We start from the raw sequence: 20,128 nt of genomic DNA, 5'->3' as shown, positions 1-20,128 counted from the left end.
CGCCCTTGGCCCTTATCTTTTGGTTCCAGTGACTGGGCTGTTTCTCAGCACACTCCCTCACACCGCTTACAAAAGTATCTTTTTCCATGACTCAGAATTCTCCCAAACTGTGCCCCACATTGAGTTTCCCTCTGTCCTACTTTCTTGGTTTTCTACTCAGTTGCCTCACTACCCACACATCTGGTAACCACCCAGGGCAACCGTCTGCCATTACTTTCAGTTTTGTCCTGCTTGTCGCCTCTTGGATCTCGTGGCTTGGTGTCCCATAAGCAGGGAAGCTGTCCCTTCCCAAACCCGGCCTGACCTCTCAGGCCTCCAGTCCCAGCTTCCTGAGCTCCCATCTGACTGGGAGGAGAGTGGGACCGCCGCCGCATCCACCCTTGCTGAGTGGCTGTCACTCAGAAGTACCTGTTTGTCCCACCTGCCACCTGTTGTACCACACACGTCATCACTAGGTGAGCCTAATGAAACCGAAGAGTTGTATGTGGGCCTTTTTAGGGAGCATGTGTTCTCTCTCTCTCTCTCTCTCTCTCACACACACACACACACACACACAGACACGCAGACACACAACCACAGGGTCCTTAGTTCACCCTGTCCAAATTTAAAGCACTAAACAATACATTTCAGCCCTGGCTGTGTATCTTAGTTGGTTAGAGTGTTGTCTCAGTACGCCAAGGTTGCAGGTTTGATCCCTGGTCAAGGCACATATAAGAATCAACCAATGAATGCATCAATAAATCGAGTTTCCCTTTCTCTCCAATCGATAAAACAACAACGACAAAACCAATCCATTTCAGAGAACCACTCCACAGACTTCTTCGCCAGCGCTCACGTCAGCCCAGCCTGCAGGTTCAGGTTCTCTTCAGTCGTCCAGCCCTCTTCGCCCTTTAACTTCAGGCTGGCCTCCCCCACTTCCAAAGGCAGCATTTTTGTTTGTTTATTTTTTTTAACTTTTTAAACTTGGGCATACCTTATGTATAGTAAAGTTCATAAAATGTCCTGATCTTATGCGTACATCTCAGTGGATTTTTCTTACATTTATGTAACCACTACTTGGATCAAGGCATAGATGCTTTTAGCACCCCAGAAGGTGCCTGGCGCCCCTTCCTGTCAGCCCCCTGCTTCCCTCCTGCCCGCACACTCCAGAGGTAGCCGCACACGGTACCAAGACCCAGCACTTCCGCCTGTCCCTCTGTTAGACCATGCTGGGACCAAGCTCCTGGCTTTGGGAAGTGCGTCCTCTGTGAGGCTGGCCAAACCGCAAATCCCCACCTGACTGCCCTCACTTCTGATACCATCGTAAGTTCCCGGGTTCCCCAAACATCCTCAGTTTGCTAATTCATGAGAAAGACTCATGCAACTCACTGAGGGCTATTATAGTCATGGTTACATTTTTTTTTTTTTAACGGGGAAGGCATACCAGTTAGGGCCAGTCAAAGGAAGAGACACAGAGGGCAAAGTTGGGGAGGGGTCCAGATGCGGAGTTTCCGGTTGTCCTCTCCCGATGGAGTCGCCTCCCCAGTATCGATGTGTGACAATGTGCACAAGGGGGCTTACCAAGCCCTGGTGTCCAGAGTTTTTACTGGGGCTCCGTGTTTACAGTGTGGCTGACCTTTCGTCTCCACTTGTCCTGGGGTCAAGTTAACACCTTCAGTTTCCAGTTCCTCCAGAGTGGCCCCGAGACTCCATCGTACTCACATTGTTAGACTGTCCAGGGGCCAAAGCCCAGGCCAACGAAGATGCTCCTGTCAGGCAGGACATTGCAGGGGCCTGGAGGGCACCTCCCAGGAGCTGAGGGCAGAGGCCAGACCCCCTGTGTGCGAAGTGACTTCTTCACTACACACCTGCCAGGGCCTGACCACTGGGCAGGCTGTGCTTAGGAGCAGTCCTGCCAGTCTCCAGCACTATTGCAAAGGTGCAATTTAAAAGCTGTTCTCTTCGGGGAAAGCTACCAATGAAAGCCATGAAGATGTTTTTTCCAATTAGAAGAAGTTTGTTGGCTGGGTTGGTTTAATCACTTGATTTTTATTATGAACTCACGTCAATGAATAAAAACTAGACACAAATTTTAACCAATTACATAAAGGAAGCATTTTCCTGACCTTGCAAAAGTCCTTTATTATAAATAACTATGTAATACCATAGCATGAAGAAATTTTAAACTAGAGAGGTTTTCAACTGCAAAGGAAAAAAATACTGTAGGGAGACAGAGGTGTCACATTCGGGACTTGGCTTGAGCCTCAGCCGGAGATAACCCGGTCAGGCTCGGTTCTGGATGTGCTGTAATGGGCTGTTGTTCACCACGGATCAGCCCGGTTTCTACACGTGGCCACAGGGATCTGGCTTCTAACGCATCGCTCTTAGGACAAAGTCAAAACTCCTGCCTGAGGTTCCTAAGGCCCTTTACGCTCTGGGCCTGCTCCCCTCTCCAGGCTCCTCTGCCCACCCCGGCAAGCTTCACACTCTTCACTGTGGAACTTATTTCCGAGTCTTTATTTATTTTTAGAGAGGGAAAGGAGGGAGAAAGAGAGAGAGAGAGAGAAACATCAATGTGCGGTTGCTGGGGGCTGTGGCCTGCAACCCAGGCATGTGCCCTGACTGGGAATCGAACCTGCGGCACTTCGGTTCGCAGCTCGCGCTCAATCCACTGAGCTACGCCAGCCAGGGCTATTTCTGAGTCTTGACTGCCCTATAATCTGGGCCCCTGGGCTTTCCCGGGTGTTTTCCCACTGCCTGGAGCAATCTTTCCTCCCCCAGCCTCCACACCCGGTTGTCTCACTCCCTTTTACCCCCAGGCCTCAGCTTGGAAGCCCAGAAGAGGCTTTTCCAAAGCCTCCATGGTCAAAGGTATTTTTATCTCACTGCCTACCCTAGCGGCTCCCTGTCCTCATTGCCAGTTCCAAGTGGAGGAGGTGGTGGCTGAGGCTTTAATATTGTTTAGTGGGAAATAATTCAGGTCGCACCTAACTGCCACGGGAAGGGCTGAATGCAATAGCACCGATTGTTCTAGAACCCACCCGAGGGGGCGGTGTGTGTGTAAGCTCATGCGCCCACAGCAGACAGCACTAATTAATCACGAGGGTGGAACTTGAACTGAGAGCTATTTACCATCCTGGTTCAAGATTCAAATAGCCCGGGAGTGACAGCTCTGTTCTGCCTAACTGGTAGAACATGCACTTGGCTGGACCAGTGACTATCATCTAGTGCCAGTCTAGAAGTTTGGTGATTTTCTTTTTTTTTTAAAGATTTGGAGGGTGTGGAACCCAATGCAGTCTCTCTTGTTAAAATAGCTTTATGACTGTAATAAATCTACAGAAAGGAGACCAGGGAGTGCGAGTCTCTCTTGTTAGTTAAACATGTTCCATTTGCACATGGGTTTGAATTCCCAGGAGAGCAGTATCCGAGCTGATGGATCTTCCCCATAAAAATGGCCTTGGCACTGGGCCATTGTAAAATTAAAATGAATTCAGATTCATTCATGCATGCAACTTTAATTTACAATTAAAATATTATGGTTACATATTTTAATAAGAGTAATTAGGTGGACCCAACTGAATCAACCCTTCTGTTTAATGAGACAGAACCCCGAATCCTAATGAAAAGGCAGGTGTCTGTGACAGGGAGCACGTCTCGGGTGGTGTCTTTTGTGGAGTCAGGCATTTCTGTTCTTTGTGTGTTCTGATGGCCAGCAGGCGCGGGTTGGTTTTTCTGCGTTACGGAAGACCCTTGCTTCCAGCCACGTCGGGCTCATCCCCGGTGACGTGGGAATAGGCAGTTTCCTCCTGCTGGACAGTGCTTCATGGAGTCTGACATCCTGGCCCCTTTAAGGCACGGGTTTGCTCCCCTGCCCAGGGCTCACTTGGTGTAAATGGGTCGCTGCTACCTCTGTGGTGGGACTGGGAGGGTGTGTGTATCTCACGTGTGTGTGTGGGTCTATTTCCTCTGCTCTCCTGGGTCACAGTGCTTGAAGTCTACCTTTAGAGAGTGTACTTGCTTCACACTGAATGCGATGGCAGCTGCCAGTTATCGATAACTTGGTGACAATAAATTCATCAGCTCTGTGATAGGGATGTCCTGAGTGGAGCAGACACATGTGGGCCATGAGAGTTTCAGGCACCAGGAGGACCCCACTACCAGGGAGGAGACAGGGCCCTACAGGGGCAGATGGGAGGGATGTGCTTCCGTTTTGCATGTGTCGGATCTAAGGTTAACATGTACATCCTTGAGGTACGGTATGCTGACTGACGCTAACGTTTGAGGCTTGCTCTGGGGGAGCATGGTTTAATAGTGGGAAACTGATTGGACATGCACTTGGCTGGACCAGTGACTATCATTAAAGAAGATCCCATAAGCCCAGTGTCTTCTATCTGGTGTCCTGTGACGCTGGGGACTTTGAAGGGAAGTGACAAGATGACACAGTCTCCCACTCCCTGAAACTAAATCTATTTAGTTTCTTTCTTCCTCCTTTGCTCCGGGCCAATCAGATGTGATATAATAACAGGGAAACTGGGAATGAGATATATGGGCATTCTCTACTACCTTCATATTTTTTAAAGGTTATAGACATACAGCTATTAATTTTTTTAAAAGATTTTATTTATTTATTTTTAGAGAGGCTAAGGGAGGGACACACAGGCATGTAGCTGCCTCTTGCATGCCCCCTACTGGGGATCTGGTCCTCAACCCAGGCATGTTCCCTGACTGGGAATCGAACCTACGACCCTTTGGTTTTGAAAGCAGGCACTCAGTCCATTGAGCCACACCAGCCAGGGCTATCTTCACAATTTTTCTGTGTATCTGAAACAGTTCTAAAATAAACTTTGTTTTAAATCAAATAACATTGAATTATATATAAATATAAATATTTCTAAAAGAATGTGCAGTGAATAAAGGAAGGTACAAAACAGTATTTATAGCATACTCCCATTTGTGTTAAAAATTATATATATGCCAATTATATATACATAAAGTGTAAAATATATATAAAAAGTCCAGAATAGGTGAAATTTTATGTGTAAATATATCTTTAATCACATACAAGTGTTTATTTTTATAACAATGAAAAAATCTTTGAAAGGTAGGCAAGTATTAGAATATGATGCGAATGGTGTCAATAATGTTAAACAAATGGTTAACATTTTCAGATCCATATTCCTGACTTACTTTCACTTTCAAATGCCACTTTTGTTCCTTTTTCTAAAGCTGTCTGCTGGGGATCCTCTCCCTCCCTCCCTCTCTTCCTCCCTCCTTTTCTTTTACTTTTTCTTTTGCTTTTTCATTACGAAATTTCAAAAATACACAAAGTAGGGAGACTAACATAATGAACCCTTATGTACCTAAAGTTACAACGATTAACACATTATTAACTTGTGACCACACCATTGCCCAACCCCACCCATTTCCTCCTGCCCCCACACGGTGCATGATTTTGAAACAAATTCTAGACATTCTGGAATTTCATCTGTAAGCATTTCAGTATGCATGCCTAACAGTGGACCCTTCTCAAAACAAACCACATTATCACACCTTAAATAATGAACATTGGTTCCTTCACACCATCAAATGTTCAGGCAGCCTTCAGGTTTGCCTGATTATGCTGAAGAAAAAAAAATGATGTGTTTGCTCGTTCTAATCACAATCCAAATAGGGATCACATTGTGTCTGGTTAGTATACTGCTTTGACAGTCACTGATTCTGCCTTTTTTCCCTTTTGCAATTTGTGTGTTAAATAAACCACATCTTTTGTCCTGTAGAGGTTCTCACATTCAGGATTTTACTGATTGGGTCCTGGTGGTGCAGTGTAACACAGGTTGGCAGTTATTTCTTGTTGCAAAAGATGGATTTTCCCATTGCACTTTTCCTAATGCATTATGTGAGACCAAAAAGTAACTCCTTAACTTTGGGCATGACTGGAGTACAGAAACTTGCAACGTCATGAAGTCCTGTTAAAGCCAGGTCTACCTGAATGTTACCCACAGTTGTTTAACCTGAAGTAATAAAAGCTTTCTTAAAAACCATCATTCACACCTGCAAGGGCATGGCGTTAAACACACTCCAAGCTCTCAAGTGGCAAGTAGCATCCTTGTGGTGTGTCTTTTAGGTTGTCATAAGTATTACTAGGAAATAAAAGAAGAGAATATTAGGGAATAAAGACATTCCTTCTGCCTTTCAAACTTGCTATTTGTAAAGAATGGAGTGTGTAAAATGGCTAAATTTTAGTTCTGAGATTGTTGTGTGGAAGTCTCGAACAGAATTCTGGTGGATAAGACATTAAGCTCTGTAAGCATTAGCTGTGTAGCACAGAGTTGTATTCCATACATTTTAATTGTATGAATGAATGAATGAGTGAGTGCATGAATCTCCAGTACATACATAAACATGTAAAACACTACTTTGGAATAGGAAAAATCAGGTCCGGAGAAAGTGAGCACAAAAAGAAACAAGTTTTCACTTTTGTGACAGAAAATTCTCAAGGCTAAGAGAAATTAATCCTCACTAATACCTAGACATTCTGCTTTATTAGCTTTTGTCTCTATTCTTTTTTGTCATCTGAGTATTTTTATACTTAGCACAGTTATGTTTGCTTGTACTACAAAGATTAAAGCTAGACCACAGTGGAAATTTTAAATGATACCCCCATCAGAATGGCTAAAATAAAGCACAGTGATAACCCCACTAGAAGCTGGGAGAGGTGTGTAATGACACACCACTGTGGCGTTAATTTGCATTTCCCTAACGGCTGCTGACATTGAACATCTTTTCGTGTGCCTGCTTGCCATCTGTCTGTCTTCCTTGGTGACATGTCTCCTCGTGTGTTTCGTCTATTTTCTGATTGGATTCTTTGCTTTTTTTAAATGTTGAGTTTTATGTATTTTTATATATTGTAAATACAAGTCGGAGGGATGTGCGATTTGCAAGTATTTTCCTCTAGTCTGTGCTTTGTCTTTTCAACTTATGCACGGGGGTCTTTGGCAGAGCAAAGGTTTCTAGTTTTGGGGAGGTCCACTTTTTCACTTTTTTCTTATATTGACTGTCCTGGTGGTATCAAGGCCAAGACTTTAACTCTAAGATCCATGTTGTATGAGTTCTTCGGTAAGGTGCAAGGTGTAGGTTGAGGTTCCTCGTTTAGCCTGCGGATGTCCAGGTCTACAAGTGCTTGTTGAAAAGATGATCCCTTCTCCACTGAGTTATTTTCACACCTTGGTCAAAAATCATTTGGGCATTTTGTATAGGATTCAGCAACAGGGATTCTTCTCACTTTATTCTTTTTCAAAATTGTTCTGGCTCTTCTAGGGTCTTTCCTTTCCCATGTAACGTCACCATATGCTTATCTGTATCTTCAAAAAATATTACTGAGATTTTTACAGAACTTGTATTAAACCTATAGATCAGTTTGGGGAGAATTTGTCTATTATGTTGAGTCTTTTTTAAAAAAGATTTTATTTAATTATTTTTAGAGAGAGAGGAAAGGAGGGAGAAAGAAGGAGAGGAACATTGATTGGTTGTCTCTTGCATGCCCCCAAACTGGGACCTGGCCAGCAACCTAGGCATGTACCCTGACTGGGAATTGAACTGATGACCTTTTAGTTTGCAGGACAGTGCCCAACCCACTGAACCACACCACTCAGGGCTGGTGAGTCTTTTAACATGTGAGCACAGTATAGATATGATACAGTACTTATATAGATGTATACAAAGAAGTATATGCTTCTTTGATGTCTTTCAACAGCATTCTTATAACTTTCAGCCCATAGAAGCTGTACATCCTTTGTTTTTTAATCTTCTTTGTAATCAAATTAGTTCTCAAACATTTTGTGAGCACCGGCTATGTGCTAGTACTGTGCTTGGTGCTAGAAATATAAGGATGAAATACAAAGCCTATGGTACAGAGTTTCAGAAGCACATGTTGTTTCAACTGGTATTTTAGCTAATAGCAAAGAAGATAATGTTTCCCCCTCCAAAATAATGCAATTACAGGGAAATTTGAAATGACAGAGATTTATATTATTGCTTAAAGAGCCACTAGATAGAACCTCTGAGAGCCCAGGCTTTGCAGCAAGGAGGACCTGAGGTTGAACCTAGCTCAGCCTATTGGCCATTTGACTTTGGGTCAGTCACCTAAGCTTTCGAATCCTTATTTTTCTTATCTGTAAAATGGGATGATGATATTACTGACCTCTCAGGACCATTGTAAAGAAAAAAGGAAAACGTGTGTAAAACACTTGTCACAATGCCTGGCATGCGTCAGTGTCCTGTACAATACCGTTATTTTTATTGTTAATTTCATCTCCTATCGGGGCTAAGAAGGAAAAAAAACACAAAATAGGTGGGTAAGTGGATAAAGGCTGAACTTGGGGTGGGGGTGGGGAGAGGTCGTGTATTAAAACCAAAGAGTGATTATGAGAAGTGAGCACAGGGGTTAGATTTTCCGGGAGTCGAGTGGTCTCTCTCCAGAAGCTCGTTTTCACACGCAGCATAGCAGGGATCAGTTAGTTTAAATTTTTAATTTTAATCTGCTTGGCTTCTCCCTTCATGCTAGATATCGTCATTAGGCCCAAGAAGTCATTAAAGTGTTTAATAAGGTTATTAAATTGAGTAACTGCTGCTGCTGAAGCAATTTTCATAGGAAATCCATACGATTCTAGGTATGGAACCCCGAGCTGTCCTCTGTGGCTGACAGGCTGCCAGCGTGCCCTTGAAGAATGGGGCAGCGTCGTGAGGGATGTGTCTAATTAAGAGATTATTGGTGAACCTTGGCTTCCTGGGTGTACTGTTCGTGGCTGGAAGCGTGGTGGAACTCCACTAATTTCTACTAATTGCAGGGGGCGGGGAGGGGAGGCCCGTCTGAATCACAGAATATTTTAAAATAAGTGTACTTTTATTACTTTCAAGTACATATTTTAAGTCCAAAGAGGCAAACAAATTGTTGTCTGGCGCAGGTCTTCGGGGGCCCAAGTTATTGAAGCTATCAGAATGATTTTCAATTATTTCTATGTAAATAGGTGCTTCTAGAGTTCTTCAGGGTGCTCGAAAACAGTTAGTTCTCCCAGATCTTCAACATTGCACCTGCCGCCACGAGCTGTTAATTGGCACACCCTCAGTGCGAGGGGTTTGTTAAATTAAGATAAACTTTAGACCAGCTGCTAATTCATGTAGAACTTTAGACCCGCTTTCACTAATTCATGGAGCCCAGGAACCCAAGTGGATGAGGTTTTTATTTCCACTAAAGTTTGATCTTGCTCCCCACCAACACTTGCAGGCAATTCATTCATTCATTCATTCCTGCAGGCATTTATTTATTCATTAAGCGACATTAATAGAACACATTGGATGTGCCAGGCATTCAAGTCAGACATGATAGCCCAAGCCACCCTCCAGGAGCTTAGCATCTGGTAGAGGCGAGCTACGGGCAGGTACTGTACAGCGAGGTGTGGTGAGCAGGGTGGGTGCCTGGAGTCTGCCCAGAGGCTTTAGGGGCTCAGAGGGGGGTCACACTTGTAAACAGACTGCATGAGTCTGAGGATTTCCAGAGACCGAGTTGCATTTTGAAAAATGAGTTACAGTTAGCAGAAAATAAAAGAAAGAAGACAACAAAGAAGAAAAAAGGAGACAGTGGGGTGGGGCTGGCTGTCCAGGCAGAGAGAACAGCTTGTTCAAAGGCCTGCGGGTGTGAAGTTGCGGGTTGGGTGTGAGGACGTAAGCTTAGCCTTTGGAGATAAGCAGAGTGAAAGCCATGAAAGGCTCTCTTGTGCTAGTTTAGGAGTTTGAACTTGATCTTGAAGGTTAGGGGGCAGGTTTTGAAGGATTTCTAGCAGGTTAATGACATCATTAGATGTGTGCTTTGGAGCCATTCTTTTTTTTTTTAAAGATTTAATTTATTTTTAGAGAGGGAAGGGAGGAAGAGAGAGAGAGAGAGAGAGAGAGAGAGAGAGAGAGAGAGAGAAACATCAATGTGTGGTTGCTGGGGGTAATGGCCTGCAACCCAGGCATGTACCCTGGCTGGGAATCGAACCTGGGACACTTTGGTTCCCAGCCCGCGCTCAATCCACTGAGCTACTCCAGCCAGGGCTAAAGATTTTATTTATTTATTTTTAGAGAGGGAAGGGGGGCGGGGAGAGAGAGAGAGAGAGAGAGAGAGAGAGAAACATCAATGTGAGGTTTCTGGGGGTCATGGCCTGCAACCCAGGCATGTACCCTGACTGGGAACTGAACCTGCAACACTTTGGTTTGCAGCCTGTGCTCAATCCACTGAGCTACGCTAGCCAGGGTGGAGCCATTCTTGTCTTAGCGTGGGGGATGGATTGGATACAGGTCTGGAGATAGTTTAGCAGCCCTTGCGGTAATGTCAGGCAAGCAGTCCTTGAACCAAAGCTGTAGCAGAGGAAACAGGGTGTGGGTGGGTTCAAAGGAGGGGGACCTGGAGGACTTGGGGAGGTGATTTAAAGAGAGAGGTCTGGGTTTCTAGCCAGGGTTGCTGGGGATGAGATGGGGAGCAGGGTAATGTGGGAAGGGTGGGACTTCCAGGTCAGGCAATCTAAGCAAGAGGCTGGATATGTGGTGAGTGGCCTGGACTGGGCTGCGGGTGGAATCATCAGCTCATGCTGGGTGCCGGAACCCTTGTTTGGGTTAGGTTACCCTGGCATTACAACAGGGTGTGAGGAATAGCAGCCTGGGGTGGGGGTGGCTCTTGGGGCCACAGCAACGTTTAAGAGAACGAGGGGGAAGAAAAAAAATTCACCATCCACAGAAGAAGACTGATTCTCAGCACTCTAACCAAGTTAAAGATTTTTGGGATTAAAAAAATACTTGGAGTCTTAGCACCAGTTAACTTTGAGTGTGTGAAGATTATACTTAATAAGTAGTAATAACGGTAGGGTCTGAGAATTCCATCCCAGTGAGATGAAGAAAAGGAATTCTTCACAAATTTGTCGGTATGCTGCCCATTCCTTTTACAAATATTCCGAAGGGCTTGCTCTGAGTAAGTGCTGTGAAGTCTTTAGGTCATTCCGCCTTTCGCTGAAAAATCACTTTTAGAGTGTTTGCTACTGGGTCCTTGATGATTTTTACTTTAGAAAACATAGAGCCCTGACTGGTGTGGCTCAGTTGGTTGGATGTCATCCTATAAATCGAAAGGTTGCCGGTTTGATTCCTGGTCAGGGCACTGGCCTGGGTTGCAGGTTTGGTTACTGGTCAGCCTATCGATGTTTTTCTCCCTTTTTTTCTCCCTCCCTTCCCCCCCTCTCTAAATCAATCAGTCAATCTTTTAAAGAACACATACGTTTGGTTAACCTTTTCTTAATTGCTGATTGCCAATGCTTGTATGAAGACCTCAGTGCTTTGGGTTTGTGTTTCCCTTTGTATGTAGTAATACTTTACATAGAAAAGGGTAATAATACTTTATATTCACATAGCACCTAATGAAAAATTTCCTGGTGTCTTCACCAGTATTTTATAATTTGATTCTTATACTAAACAGCGGAGATAGGTTGGACGGGCATTATTCCCATTTTCCAGATGTGGAAACAGAGGCTCAGTGAATAAGTTCATAACTTAGAAGTAGGTGACGGAATTTTCCCCTAGCCTTGTGACCATAATTTCAGTGTTCTTTCCACAAAGAGGGACGTGTTACTCAAAGTGAGTGTGTTAACAACTGAACAATAGCAGAGAACTGGGGGGGGAAGCCCTGATTTTTTCCAGAACAATTTGTCATCATTTATCACTGATTAATAATATGTAGAGTGTTTGAGAGTCTGCAGAGCTGTGGATTTTAAGGCTTAAGTTCAGAAACATGTTTTTGAAATCACAACTTTATAGCGAATTGACAAATGTGTTTTTCTATCTGCTGTTTTTGTTTCATCTGTGTAAAGAAAGGCCCACCTATTTCAGTAACCGTGCATGTCTTCCGTTAGAGGGGACATCGAGTTGTCGGAAACGTTTCATTTCCCTTTTGGTATATTTGGTACTTCCGCCTCCCCAGCGGAAAATCGGAGCTGCCAGGACCCTGTGCCGGAGTGTGGCTGTCATGGGACTTGATGACTGGGGGCCCCTCTGGCCCAGCGCAGGGCTGGACGACCTCGTCGGCTGCTGGCAGCTCGCTGCCTGGCCCGGAGCGTGGGCCGACCTTGTCGTCAGGCCCCGTGCCCAGGGCCCTCGCTGCTTTCGGGGGCCCAAGAAAATGTTTCCATTTTTAAAAAATTTTTATTTATTTATTTTTAGACAGCACGGAAGAGAGGGAGAAAGAGAGGGAGAGAAACATCAATGTGTGGTTGCCCCTCGCACACCCCCAACTGGGGACCCAGCCCAGAACCCAGGCATGTGCCCTGACAGGGAATCGAACCAGCGACCCTCTGCTTCGCAGTCCGGCGCTCAATCCACTGAGCCACACCAGCCAGGGCTGTTTTCATTTTTTTAATCAGAAAAATAAAATGATCTTTTACGTCAAGGAAAAGGTTTTACTGTATAATAGCAATATATTCATCTTTGTGCCAGGAAAGTCGTAAGGTCTGATTTGGAATCTTGTGCTTTGGAGGAGGGCCCGTGAGGGCGAAAGCACCCGGGGCCGTGAAAGCGCGCAGCCCCGAGTGTGCGCGGTGTTTGGAGGGACCTCTGCTCTGGACCCTGGTTTCTCTCCTAACCCTAACCTGTTTGTCCTCCTGTCCACTGATTCACTGATGACTGATCCATTCCTCCTAAGAGCCGTGGACGTGTGAAAAGCGCCTCAGGAAGATGAGTTACCCGCACAGACACACACGGACAGGAGACAAGGGGAAAGGCGCACCGACGCTGCCTGGGTTTCCTTTCCGTTTCCGTCTCTGGGCAGCATGTTCTTTGCCTCTGATCCAATCGCACTCTACAGAATGAGGGGCTATGACCAATACTTCATTTTAGCAACTGCTTTTATAGTGCCTCTTACAGTTTAGAACGTGCTTTTGAGAAGTAATGGCCAAAACATTGAGTATCACTATATTGTTACCTTATTTTTATTGCCTCTCTGTCTTCTAAATGACATGAAAAATACATAATGAGCCCAAGCTGGATAGCTAAGTTGGTTAGAGCATCATCCCAATATGCCAAGGTTGTAGGTTCGATCCCTGGTCAGGGCACATACGAGAATCAACCAATGAATGGATAAATAAGTGGAACAACAAATCTCTCTTCTTTCCCTCTCTCTCTAAAATCAATAAAAATATTAAAAAGTACATAAATAAAATATTTAAAAAGGAGACTCTTTGGAACATTAACTCACAGTCCTTATCTACTGAGGGCAAGCTATGGGGCAGAGTTCTCAAAGGCAAGAACCAAGCTCATGTTGTAGAAGGTGAGACTTGATGGGTGGCAAAAGTTATTTTCAGGGTTTCAGGGAGTGTGGACTAGTTTTCTCCTTTCAAAAATCCTCTGTACTCCCCCGGCCAGGTGGCTCCGTTGGTTGGAGTGTTGTCCCACTATGTCACGGTTGTGGGTTCGATCCCCGGCGAGAGACAGCCAAGGAATGCATAAATAAGTGGAACAACAAATCAATGTTTTTTTCCTCTCTCTCTCTAAAGTCAATAAAAATAATAAAATAAAAAAATACTCTGTACTGAAGGTTCTCATTTCATCATCTGCATGGTAGAATGGAGGCGCTCTGTCCTGAAAACCCCACCATCTCCCCGTGGCTTCTGCTCCAGGGCATTTGTAGCCGGCCTCCCGCATGTGCTGAAGCAAAGCAGCAAGAAGCGGCTGAAATTTCAGCCTGGAAGCCCCTCTTTTTTTAACCCAAAAGTTAAAATATTGAAAATTAGATTCAATGAACAAATGTATAATCCCCAAGTGAATAAATTATACTTTAAAATTTATCACGCCAAACAATGCATTTTTTTTTGGTTATACATGGTATTATGTTGATTTTAAGATTTTACTTATTTACTTTTAGAGAGAGGGGAAGGGAGGGAGGAAGAGAGGGACAGAAACATTGATGTACGGGACATCGATCGGTTGCCTCTCGCACACCCCCAACTCGGGACCTGGCCTGCGCCCTGACCGGGGGTTGAACCCTGGCGACCTTTCAGTTCTCAGGCTGGTGCTCAGTCCAGTGAGCCACAGCAGCAGGGCCACGTTGTCATACTTTTAAATGGAGCTTCCCCTCCTGAAGCTGGGGGCACGCACGGAGTCCTTGTGCACGGTCATGGCTCGCCTTTCACATGACCTCTGCTGCTTTTTCTCACTTGTGCTGTCAGGAGTGAGTGATGTGCGAGGCAGGGCCTACAGTTTGAATTTAGAACGATTAAGAAAATAAGAAATGACCACTTTTAAAATTTGAGAAAAACACGAACCTATTTTTCATGATTAAAATATACTTTCTTACTATCCTCTATCACATGGAAATCTCTCCAGAAGCACAACAAGCTTGGCTTTGCATTATTTTTTAAATTCCATTCCAAAATTCCATTTTGTGGCAAAAGTGTTTTTTTTTTCTTCCAGGGGCGGGGGGACTTCCTATGGATCCCAATTCATTCACTTCTTGTTTTTTTAAAGAACCATGACCGCATTGGCTGAAGTTCATTTCCGTTTTGTTCAAGTGCAGCTATTTCTCTCATCTGTTGCCAGCCCCTACTCGCAGCCCTGAAACACAGCTCTTTGTTTATGATGCCCTTACAGGAGTTCGTGAGTGTCTGGGTTCGAGACCCTAGGATTCAGAAGGAGGACTTCTGGCATTCCTACATCGACTACGAGATATGCATTCATGTAAGTATGCAATCAGTCGTCCATGGGAATCACAGGAAGTTTTAGTAGGTCTGTTTGATGGGATAGGATGATATACTTCCAGTTGAAATTTGTGAAGTGATCTTAATTCAAAGAACCGAATTTTAATGATCACAGCTAATACTTGTATCTTGAAGTTGTAAGATGACCCCTAAAGTTGAAAATTTTTTATTTGAATTCCTTATTGCACCTGTGTTAATATTAATATTTTAATGTTTATTGCCTTCATGAAGATGCAAATACGTATAAAATTCATGGTTAAAGAATATTTATATCTCATTAATAGTATTTATGATCTGTTATAGCATATTTCCAGCAAATAAATATATTGCTCGGTGTCTTTTGTTTTGAGAGGATGTAGAGTTCTCTGGAAAAGAGATGGGTAGTGTTTTATAGGTAGAATAAGAAAGTAGGAACTGTTGAATGACAACAAAAAATAAAAAAAATTAAAAATAAAAAAAATTTAGAAAAAGGAAGTAGTAACTGAATGTGTGTAACTTTTTTGCCCTAATCTAGTTTATGAGTAATTAACACAAGTAAATAACTAGAAATAATGTTCTTTAATTGGAAAGAATGCTCTGTCATAATCTCGTGAACAGTGTCATGTGGTGCGTGGCCTTCTGTGATCATCTTGAACAGGGTCAGCAAACTTCTTCTGTGAAGGTCCAGGTAGTAGCCCTGACCGGCGTTGTCTCGCAAAGCAAAGGGTCCCTTGTTTGATTCCTAGACAGGGCATATGCTGGGTTGCAGGCCTGGACCCCAGTTGGGGTGCGTGGGAGAGGCAACTGATCAATGTTTCTCTCCCTCTTTTCCTCCCTCCCTTCCCCTCTCTCTAAAAATAAATCTTTAAAGGGCCAGGTAGTAAATAAATGTCTTCAGATCTGTGGGCTACACAGTCTTTCTCCACACCACTCCATTCTACTCTTGTAGGTTGAGAGCAGCCACGAACAAGACATAAATGAATGAGTGTGGTTGTGTTCCAATAAAACTTTATTTGTGGAGACGAGTGGCAAGGTGGATCTGACCCACGTGTTAGAGCTTTATGGCCCTGATCATGAATGGAGTCACTTTCCCTACCTGATTTAGTCTAGACTTTTCTTGGGAACATAGCAACAGGCCCAGGCTTTCTCGTGGCTACACAGCACGAGCGAGGTGATATTCAGCTACCTTTAGTTTTCCCATGATAATAGCTATGTTGGTAGATTGAATGTGCCATTGTTAACTAGCCATAAAACATAAAACTTTTCTTTTTTCCTTCCATCGCTCTCCAACTTAGAAAATAAACAAACTGAAAACTCAGAACTGCTGTTTGGTGATTGGGTTGAAGGCCATTGCCAGGGTATACTTTGTATTTTGATTTTGTTTTGCTTTTACTCAAAAGTCACGTCAGATATAAATTTTGTGTGGGAATTTTAACACAAATGTATGTGATTATGCCTTTGAAAATGAAATTAAATTCTTTAGTGGCCTTTTAGCTTCCTCTAAAAAATGTGTAGGTCCTTATCACATGCTTTATGGTAGGCATGGAATTTGATTATCCTCTGGGAGTTAATGAAAGCATAGGTTTTTCTCTGCTGCGTAAATCGCATGACATGAATTCAGAAATGCCCATCCATCTCAAACCAGAAATGGTGGATTTCTTAAATATTATTTGGTGGTGGCCTGGTGTTTCTCAGACACGCAAATAAATTGCCAATGAATACAGCTTGTCTTGACGGATAGCAGAAACAAGCAAATCTCTTTGGAGGAACTTGATACATTAGTGATCTCAGCGTAGTCTGATCCTGAAGCAGCTCCCGCCTGCCGTACAGTCAAGAATCGGTGGGGGGATTGGAGAGCCACACTCAGCCCCCCTTCGATGCCATAACCCCAGAGCTTTGCAGGTGGAGAAGCCCTTGTTTAACCCATGTAAATTGATCTCAAGGGAAATGATATCAGACAACTCTGAAGTCTTATTTACTTGGAATGTTAAACTAGTGGACTGTGGAGGTGGGCAGTCTGTCATCTATACTCCCCGAACTTGCTTTGCAAAGGGAGGACTTACAGGTAGGTGGACCTTTGTCTGGCGCAGGTGCCAGCGGATCTGTAGTTATCGGTGTCCACATGGTCCTAAACAGAGAAGCGAAATGAAACTGACCTAGTGTGAACGGGAGACCACGGGGTTCCCACAGTGGCCTGATGCCCTCTGGGGAGGGAGCTCTGAGAGGGCGCCTGCCTGCCCAGCCCTCGTTAGGGCACTAATTCAGGTGTAAACTGCCTGCTCTCCTAGTCCCCAAGGGTCACCTTAGCGTGAGGCGCTGGGGTGCTTTGAAACCCGCAGGCAGGCGGAGGGGTGTTGTACCACAAACACCACCCAGCACCTTGGATGGGATTGAGGGCAATCGCTGCTATGGGGGCTGGTCTCTTAATTTAACTTCTCTGCATCCGAGGTTTTCTGGGAAACACCAGGAACTCGGTCATACGTTTCCTGGGGACAGTCGAAGAACTAATCACATTTCCTAAGGAAAACAACTGCTGGGTGCTTATTAAATGATAGAAGATGGCAAAAATGGTCTCATTTGGTAATTAAAGATTATGAAATAGACATTTGAAATAAATATAAAGAATTGAGGATCTTCTTACAGAAATCAGTAGACAAATATTTGTTCCTCTCTTGTGTAACCCACACGAGAAGAAACACACGTATTTGCCAGTCCAGTGTTTACCCAGAGGAGAAGCATTGTCATTTTGCTGAGGATGGGGGCTCTGTGGGTGGCTTTTCCCAGGTCTGCCTTAGGGTAGCTGGAAGGAAACCAACGTCTAGTAACTAATAGTAATGTTAATAGGTAACGTTTGCCAACTGCTTGCTGTCAGTCCTCACACGCCCTGTGAAATGGCATGCACCATTTCATCCGTGTTATCAACCCAGAAACTGGAGTGTAACTGACTTGCCCCATAGCAGAGCCAGGGCTGGAATTTGGGTCACCCACGAGGATGTCTGTCCTTGCGCATAGGACCCCTTGCTCACCCAGGTCCCGTCTGGCAGAGAAGGGAAATGCCGTACTCTGGTTTCAAAGTGATTTCAGGATTCCGGGTGTCCGTAGCGGTGGCCATCTCAAGGACATGATGGCTTCTGTGACGTCCCGTCAAGGACCAGGAGAAGGTGTTTCTAGTCCCCAAAGGCTTTTCCAGCTACATGGACAGAGGGAGGGTGCTAACATGCAGTGGACGACCCCGAGTGCTGTTGGGTCATTCATGCCTCAGGCTTTAATTTCTCTGATTCTCCTTTGGAGCGGTGCTGGCAGGTGACCGGGAGCTACTTCGGAACTCAGGGAGGGACTGGCCGGCCTCAGGTCATCACTGCATCATTTGTGGTTTGAGTGCAAATGTATTTTTGGATTTAAAAATCCCATTTAAACAAATTTTTTGGGGGGGGAGAGTTATATAGTGAGTTATACAAGTAAGACAAAAGCATTTTCCCCTCAAGTGAGGCTGATGTTTTCTTTTTTTCTGAACAGACCAATAGCATGTGTTTTACGATGAAAACGTCTTGTGTGCGGAGAAGATACAGAGAGTTTGTGTGGCTGAGGCAGAGACTCCAAAGCAACGCACTGCTGGTGTAAGTGGCGTGAAGAGTCCTTATGTGGAGGAGACTTTATTATTATATTCAGGATTTAGAAATTTGATATGCATAATAGGAAGGATTTCATAAATTATGAAGGATTTAATAGACATTCTTGCTGATTGTAATTATAGTTTTAGTTAGTTTTGTGGCTCTGGCATCTGAATTCAAAGTTTATCACTTGAATTTCACCAGTTTTTGTGGGAATTAACCATGAAAGTCCTCAAAAATGTTTAAAAATAGGATTTTCTTTAAGTTAATGTTCTCTTGTCCTTATTATTCAGCTATAATGTAATGTATAACCACTGTGTGATAATTACCATGCATGCTTTGCTTTTACTTTGAGAGATTTCTGGAACTAAACCACCTTAGTTTGATGATTATAACTTTTTTTCCTTTCTCATTAGGCAACTGCCAGAACTTCCATCTAAAAACCTGTTTTTCAATATGAACAATCGCCAGCATGTGGATCAACGGCGTCAAGGTTTGGAAGATTTCCTCAGAAAGTAAGTGTCCAGAAACTCCTGTGGCCCCACAGGAAATGCGAGAAAAGTGGTTTGCAAGAGTTGGGTGTCCAGTGATCGGGTGGGGAGAACCGCACCCTTTCTGAAATGCTAATGACCTTCTTCTGAACCTGGTTCAGTCGTTCATTTCCTGTATTAGAGCGCCATCTTGCGGCTCACATCTGATGGTGCATATTCCAGACCAAATCTTCCCGAAAGAAAACAATGAACTAATTGAGTCTGATAATAAATACGTGGTCCCTTAAGCGGTAAAGCAGAGCCAAATTACTTGGAAGTTTAGCTGACAAAACTAAAATTTGCCAGGAGACAGATGTACCTTATTAAAAAGGCACTTCCTAAAAACCATCGTTATTTACAGCAGTTAGGATTGACAGATGAAAATCAGCTCTGCAGTGGGCTGCTAATACCCTTCTGGCTCCTCTAAATGAATAGCTTAACTCTACTCTTTGGAGGGAATATTTATAAGGGAGTATTTATTGGTTGTTTGATAGTCTCCGTGGGTTATTAACTCTGGATTACTTGGTGATGGGAAGTGCTATGATTAAGGTGACTTAAATTCACACTACTATAATTTTTTTTTTCCAATCTGGAATGCTGGAATACCCATCCCATGGGAGAGCACATGGGTTTGCACACACACGCTGAGGCCAGATTGCCTGGGTTCAAATCCTGGCTCAGCTACTTAGGAGCTGGGTGCTTGGGCAAGTCTTTTACTTCCTCTTTGCCTGTGTTTTTCCCTCTGTAAAATGGAGTTAATAATAGTACCTGCTGTATACGATTGTTGAGAGGATTGAATGAATTAATGAATGTAAAGCACTCACAACAGTCTGGCATGTAATAGGTGGGACCTGAGTACTGGCCATTATTAGCTTGATGCAGGTAGAAATGAAATAGCTTTGAGCCAAGTTTTCTAACTTCCTATTGAGTCATGTGACTGACTGCTGGTTCCATGGCAGAGCCCAGTCTCCCGGGACTGTCTTTTTCTACTGGCCTCAGGATTTGAAGTAATCTTTCGAGTCCACTACATGGTACCTTAGAGCTAGCCTGATATAATACGAGGGGGGAAACCAAACCCCCTGGAATTCATTTATAAAACATTGTGTATTTATTCTTACATGTTTAAATGCCAGTCACCTTCAAAGTACTCTCCATATGACACAATACACCTTTGGAGATGATTTTTCACTGCTCAGGACAGGTTTTGATGCATCAATTTTGATACTTTTTAGTGCTTCTCCCTTTTTTCATTTCACCTCTT

General features: G+C 44.0%; 1 protein-coding gene across 3 annotated transcripts in view; it reads left to right on the top strand.

The window, feature by feature from the left end:
* The window catches only part of SNX10 (sorting nexin 10), a 57,293-nt gene that overhangs the window by 28,560 nt on the left and 8,605 nt on the right, over window positions 1–20,128 (top strand). For all 3 annotated transcript variants that reach the window (XM_045828561.1, XM_045828563.1, XM_045828562.1), the window contains exons 3-5: window positions 14,641–14,727; window positions 18,243–18,343; window positions 18,754–18,852. In XM_045828561.1, coding sequence (XP_045684517.1) covers window positions 14,641–14,727; window positions 18,243–18,343; window positions 18,754–18,852 — 287 coding nt within the window. The remainder of the gene's footprint in view (window positions 1–14,640; window positions 14,728–18,242; window positions 18,344–18,753; window positions 18,853–20,128) is intronic.

This window comes from Phyllostomus hastatus, unplaced genomic scaffold (genome assembly GCF_019186645.2).
Source record: "Phyllostomus hastatus isolate PE091 unplaced genomic scaffold, TTU_PhHast_1.1 phas_scaffold_78, whole genome shotgun sequence".
In the NCBI taxonomy this organism is placed as follows: Eukaryota; Metazoa; Chordata; class Mammalia; order Chiroptera; family Phyllostomidae; genus Phyllostomus; species Phyllostomus hastatus.
This window is presented reverse-complemented; position numbering and strand designations above follow the sequence as displayed.